Source organism: Pediculus humanus, genomic scaffold, assembly GCF_000006295.1.
Source record: "Pediculus humanus corporis 1103172107426 genomic scaffold, whole genome shotgun sequence".
Lineage (NCBI taxonomy): Eukaryota > Metazoa > Arthropoda > Insecta > Psocodea > Pediculidae > Pediculus > Pediculus humanus.
In genome coordinates this window covers 164,756-171,293 of record NW_002987049.1, presented here as the reverse complement: position 1 = coordinate 171,293, position 6,538 = coordinate 164,756, and the positions used below count along the sequence as shown (strand labels likewise).

Genomic DNA, 6,538 nt, shown 5'->3' with positions numbered 1-6,538 from the left:
ATTAATAATATTTTTCCAAAACTCACTCCTGGTCTCAAACACTTATTTTTTTTTTTAAATGAATAAAATTACAAAACAAACATGAAAATGTAATTTTTCTTATTATTTTTTCTTTATATTTTAATTATGTTAAATGTATTTTATTTTTAAAAATAAAAATTACAGGTCTTTTATGCTTATGGGATGAGTTACCTTCTGAATTCATGGTTAAAGATTTGGAAATAAAATCTAAATATTTTCCCATTGAAGTTGATTTAAAAATGACACCGGAGGAAAAAATTCCACATATGATAAATTGGTATCAGGAAGCAGAGAACCTTTGGAAAGGGGTTTCAATTAATTTTGAAGCCCTCATGAAATTAATTAAAGAAAATGGTCCTGAGCTAAGAGATGGAACTGTGGAATTATGCAAGTAATACTCATAATATTGAAATCATTTTAAACAACTTTTATTAATAAATGAAGGGATAAAACATTTACTAAAAAAATTTATTTTACTCTAGGATGTTGGAGAAAAACAAAATTCCTGTACTCGTTTTGTCAGCTGGATTAGGCGACGTTTTAACAGAAGTATTAAAATATAATGGACTTATTGAAAATGAATACTTTCATATAGTATCAAATTTTTTCAAATTTAACGGCAAGACTATTGAGGGTTATGGATGCAGAGAAAGCGGAAATTATATTCATCCATTTAATAAAAATGGATTTGGATGCTTGCATTATTTTAAGGTTAGATTTTAAGATTTTAAGAATAGCATATAAAAAGGAAAATCATAGTTTTACTCTGGAATGGAAAAAGGATTAAGGATTGGGATTGGGTATTTAGTACGAGTTTAAAATGCCGACAAATTAGTTTATTTATGGCAATGTCGAAACAAGAGTTAAAATGGATTTTTAAATATTTTTTTTTTGTAAAAAGAAAAATTTACTTTTTCTGAATATTTCCCCGTTTGATAAAACTGTAGCTTTCAAAAGAAAAATTTAGCGAGTTTTATCCTTCAAAAATGTTGATATTATTAACTCTTTGACTTTTTTTTTTTTTAAGGTACATAAAAGTAGAGAAAACATAATATTATTGGGTGATTCATTGGGAGATGCTAAAATGGATGAAGCAGTGCCCGAATTGAAAACATCATTAAAAATCGCATTTTTATACGGATCTAATGCTTTGGTAATATAGGCTTTCTATTTAAAAAAAAAAAAAATTTATTCTAAAAAAAAAAATTAATTTTAAAATAATTTAATTTTTACAGATTAAAGAAAGTTTACCAAAATTTTTGGAATCCTTTGACATTGTTTTAATAGATGATCAATCTATGAATGTTGTAAGAGCTATTGTAGACTTAGTAATAAAACAGTAATTTATAAGCACTGAAAAAACTTTTATATTTTTCAAAAGGCAAAATATTGAACTTAAAAATTTTTCAGAAGTACTTTATAAACAATAAAGCTGTAATAAATTAAAAATTTTTTTATAATATCATTTTTTTTTCTCTCTCTTTTGTAATTTGTACCTAAAATTTTTTAAATGCTGCGGCATTAAATCAAATGTTACAATCATTATATTTGTAAATTTATAAAAACCGATAAATTTATAATTTTCTATCATTAAAAATTTTAATAAACCAGAATAAAATATACGTTTGATAACTACGTCAGCATTGTTTTGGCGGAATTTTTTTTTTAAATGGCTGAAAATTGTAAAAAATTAAAATTTTGCCCTTATACTCTTTCAATAATAATAAAAGAATAATTTAAATACCTAATAAATACCTAATTTTCATAAATTTTTATTTATTTTTTTTCTCGTGGTAACTTTTTAAATTTAATTTTAAAAAAATAAAAGGATTCAAAGCACATTTCAGAATTTTTAATTATTTCTTACACGCTTCGTGTAATAGAAAATTGTTCTATTATTTTTTAAACGAAGAATAATTATTACAATAGAAATTAAAAATTTTTGAATTTAATTGGGGGGGAATAACTGCGACAAAACTCAAAACAACAATTAAATTAAAAATTTATGAAAAATGTTGAATCACGACGTTTTTTTATGTAATCATAAGTAATTTTATTTTTCCATAGAAAATTTTTAAAATTTTCTTTTATCGCACATTGCATAAAATAATTCGTTAAAAGGAAATTTGTGTTTGTCTATGTACATGTTTATTTTCGGATGACGTCACCTAGAGTAATGTTGTGGAAGTGTAGGTGTGAGCTGTGTAATTTTTTTTAAAAATCAAAATGACTGAAACTCTGCATTGTTTTGTGGTGTTGTGAATAAAAAGAAAGTTTAGTTTCGGATGGCCGTGCCTTATAAATAAAATAATTCGTTTAGTGTAACATTCAAAAAGGTTTTTTTGTACAAAAAATCTTTCAAAATGGCGCATAACTTAGCACCCAGTGTCAATTGTTCTTTAGATGATATAGATTTAAACTCCTTAAAGGTATTTTAAAGAAATCATGTAAAGTAATAATATTACTTTTTTTTTAAATTAAAAAATTATTCTCTATGAATATATTTCGCCTTTTATTAAAAAGATTCTTTTCTTTGCTTCATCCATATTCTTTATCTAAACAGAAATTATTGTCAGAATGCAAGGGTTTAAGTATCCATAAATCAATTTCGATTGAATTAAATTTTTTTAAAAATATTTTCATACTAACTGTTTCATTAAACAGTCATAAGTATAATTTTTTTTTTTTTGCTTAAAATTCAACTAATGACCCATTAAATATTACTTTCTTAATCAAATTTCTTTGAAAAATTATTAATAAGAAAAACTTCAATTATATATTCAAATTGCAATAAACAAAAAAATTCTTTTTTTTTTTTAATTTTTATTCAATTTCATATTTTTCTTTAAAAAAAAATTATTTTAAATTTATGCAATATAATTATACAGTCAATGTTGGGATTATTAATCATAATTAAAATAATTTATTTAAAAAATTTTAATGTATAATTTTATAACAATTGTATTTAATATCATTTACAGCCTTTTTAAAATGTAGTTGATAGTATAAAAAAGATAATTTAAAACAATGTAAAATTGAGAAAATGTGATTAATAATTATTTTTACTCTTTAATTTATCTTTCATGATCTATTCAAGCATTGTACAGAATAAAGAAATATTTATTTTTAGAGGTGTCACAGGTAATGTTGACTAAAAGTTTGATATAAAATCGGGTGTGGCTATTTGTAGAAACTATTTAAATTGTTCTGATTTTTAAAAAAAAATCAGTTTAGTCATCATTATCATAACAAGTAGCCAGCTGGACTTTAATATGATAATTTCATATTTTTATTACACTGCAAAAAAGTCCATTGTTCAAAATTATGAACATTTCAAACAATACTATATACTACATTGAATGCATTCAGCAATTTATGATTTTATAAACAAGTATTATTATAATTAAATTTGTGATAGTGTTTCATTTCAGCAAAAAATTTTTTACAATGTAATTCATATCATATTTTTAATAGTAATATTTATATATTAATTATATTTTTTTTTTTTTTAGGACCCAGCTGGTATTTTTGAGCTGATAGAAGTGGTTGGAAATGGCACATATGGCCAAGTTTACAAGGCAAGTACCAACATTATTTTTTTTGTAAAGTATATCGTCTATTACAATCATAAAATAATAACTTAACAAAACAGTTTTTATTTTAAAGTAAAAAAAAAAAAAAAAAATTACAAAGTATTTTAGGCATTACAAAATATTAAAAACATATTTTAACCTAATAGATAATTTAGCCTACAATTATAATTTTAGGCTTAAAGGTTTTTAATATATATATATAAATTTACATAGGGTTTTGTAGTCGAAAACTCTGAGATAATAATTCGTAAATATAATTATGAGAGCAACTATATAATTTTGTTTTTAAAAATAAAAAAAAGTTTATATACTGTAATTTTCCCTAATTTCAAATTATATAATTAGGTTATATTAGGTAAATATATGTGTTCATATATAATTTAAAAATAATAAAATTTTTTTGTTTATTTTGTTATTAGTTTGTTGATTTCGTTTAAAAATTCAATTTTTATTAATGAACCTTCTTTGATTTGTATAAATCCACAAAATTGATAACTTTTTTTTCATTATATAAATCATTAGTTTGCCTAAATTTAATTTTACTTATGAATTTTAACTTTATTTTATGAGAAAAGAAAAAACAAATGATTGATATTAAAATAATTTTTTTCTGTGAACTCTGTAAATTATTAAAATAATCTTAATTATTATGTTCTGAACAATACAAAAATAAAGTTTTATTCGTTTCAATAAACTATAAATATAAATTATTAAAAAACTCACAATGCATTGAATAAAAAAATGTGTGAATGTGGCTCATTGACAAAAGACATTAACTTTTGCTATTAAGGAAATGAAAGTAATAGTATTAAATTTTTATTATTGTGTTTATTTTAATTAATTCAAATTTTTTTTTTTTTTTAAATTCTCAATACCTCGAGTTAATAATTCACTTTTTTTTTACAAAATTATAATTATTATTATTTTTGTAATTGTAGGGCCGTCACACCAAAACTGGACAATTGGCTGCTATCAAAGTAATGGATGTGACAGAAGATGAAGAGGAAGAAATAAAATTAGAAATAAATGTTTTAAAAAAATATTCCACTCACAGAAACATTGCTACTTATTATGGTGCTTTTATTAAAAAAAGCCCTCCTGGAAAAGATGATCAACTCTGGCTCGTTATGGAATATTGTGGTGCTGGGTAATGTTTTTTTTTTAAACTGAATACTATTTATTTAAAATTTTTATTTTGATGACTGTGCAACCAGCTTTCTTTTGATTGGTTGTCCATATTACTAAGTTGAGTAATTTTTATATTATTATTAAGATTTTAAAGTTATAAAAATTATTATTTTGCATAATAATTTTTACAATGCTTGAAACAATTAAAAAGTAATTATTTTGCTTTGAAAAAAAATTATACAAATTGATAACGATTTCCTGACGCTTGTAATAGTACAATTATTAGGAAATATAAAAATATTATTCATATATATGTATATATAATATACATAAGAATTTATGAAATCACACAACTGAAATTATTTAATTTTCTAAGTAATTTTGATTTTCATTTAAAATCTCTTATGCTTAATTTTTTTTTAATATTATTAGTCAGGAAAGTCGAAATTTTTGAAAAAATACTCTTTTTATTTTACTTAAAAATATTCTTACATTAGACAGAAATTTTTTTGATAAAATTATAATTTTTAAATTTTAGCGCGGTTGCTTTGTGGAATTAGAAAATTAAGAGTTTAAATTCTTTTGACACGTTTAAGAGCTGTTGGTATGTTTCCCGCCTCAGACTTTCCCATAAAAATTCCGCACTCCTGATCGAATCCTAAATCGCATCCTATTGAAAGAAAAAAAAATAGTATAATTTTTTTTTTTTAAGAAGAAAACTATGTTTCTATCTTTGATGTGCTTATTTTAATACAGTTATCATTAGATATTTTTAATAAATCCAAGGTAAGCTTTATTAAAATAGGTATTTTAATTAAACCTCACTATTATTATTATTATTATTACTTTTGAATACTTATATTTATATGAAACTTTATCAAATACTACATGCTAGGCTTGTAAATTTATAATAAGAAATCTTTTAACTGTCAAAATGATTTTTTTAGTAGTAAAACATGTGGGTTTATTAATACTCATGTTTTCAAAATCGATTCTTGTTGTATGTTCAAATCTATTTATGTCCTAACAGATTACCACTTTCCAAATTAAATACCAAAAACTCTTTAATTAAACAAATGTTTTTTTTTTTTTTTGTTTTATTAAGAAGCTTCATAAATACTTTAAATATTTTTACTATAGATGAAGTAGAATAATAATTTTTATTTGTTCATTATTGTCAGGTCTGTTACTGATTTAGTAAAATCAACTAAAGGTCAAAGTTTAAAAGAGGAATGGATTGCATATATTTGTCGTGAAATTTTAAGAGGATTGAGTTATTTACATTCAAATAAAGTAATACACAGGGATATAAAAGGTCAAAATGTATTACTTACTGATAATGCTGAAGTTAAATTGGGTATGTATTGACTACCATTAAGGTAGGAAATTAACAAAGCTTTGTAAATTTTAGTATTGCCTAAACTTAAAAATACCAGACTAACTTAAATTACATTCCAAGTTTTTTTTTATATATATTTTAAAATTATTAATTGCAGTTGATTTTGGAGTGAGTGCTCAGTTAGATAGAACAATAGGTCGTAGAAATACATTTATAGGAACTCCTTATTGGATGGCACCAGAGGTAATTGCATGTGATGAAAATCCTGATGCAACATACGACAATAGGTCAGATCTTTGGTCACTAGGTTAGTATTACCTTTTAAATAAGTGTAATTTTTTTTTCGATTATATTTATTTGAGTCAATGTATTTGTTTGTTATTGTAGGAATAACTGCATTAGAAATGGCTGAATCCCAACCTCCTTTATGTGATCTTCATCCGATGAGAGCTCTTTT

General features: G+C 22.7%; 2 protein-coding genes across 2 annotated transcripts in view; both read left to right on the top strand.

Annotated features, from left to right (window-relative positions):
* Positions 1–203: 203 nt before the first annotated feature.
* Positions 204–1,451, top strand: Phum_PHUM076310 (Cytosolic 5'-nucleotidase III, putative; the record flags this gene model as incomplete). The annotated part of the gene is made up of 5 exons (XM_002423604.1): positions 204–412; positions 504–732; positions 1,049–1,174; positions 1,257–1,360; positions 1,403–1,451. 5 exons carry the CDS (start codon positions 204–206, stop codon positions 1,449–1,451), a joined length of 717 nt encoding a protein of 238 aa, XP_002423649.1.
* Positions 1,452–2,384: 933 nt separating this feature from the next.
* Positions 2,385–6,538, top strand: part of Phum_PHUM076200 (traf2 and nck interacting kinase, tnik, putative) — a gene marked incomplete at both ends in the record, with an annotated part of 12,856 nt that continues 8,702 nt past the window's right edge. The window contains 5 exons of the mRNA XM_002423603.1: positions 2,385–2,450; positions 3,534–3,599; positions 4,553–4,761; positions 5,924–6,099; positions 6,239–6,388. Of these exons, the coding sequence (XP_002423648.1) occupies positions 2,385–2,450; positions 3,534–3,599; positions 4,553–4,761; positions 5,924–6,099; positions 6,239–6,388 (667 nt within the window). The remainder of the gene's footprint in view (positions 2,451–3,533; positions 3,600–4,552; positions 4,762–5,923; positions 6,100–6,238; positions 6,389–6,538) is intronic.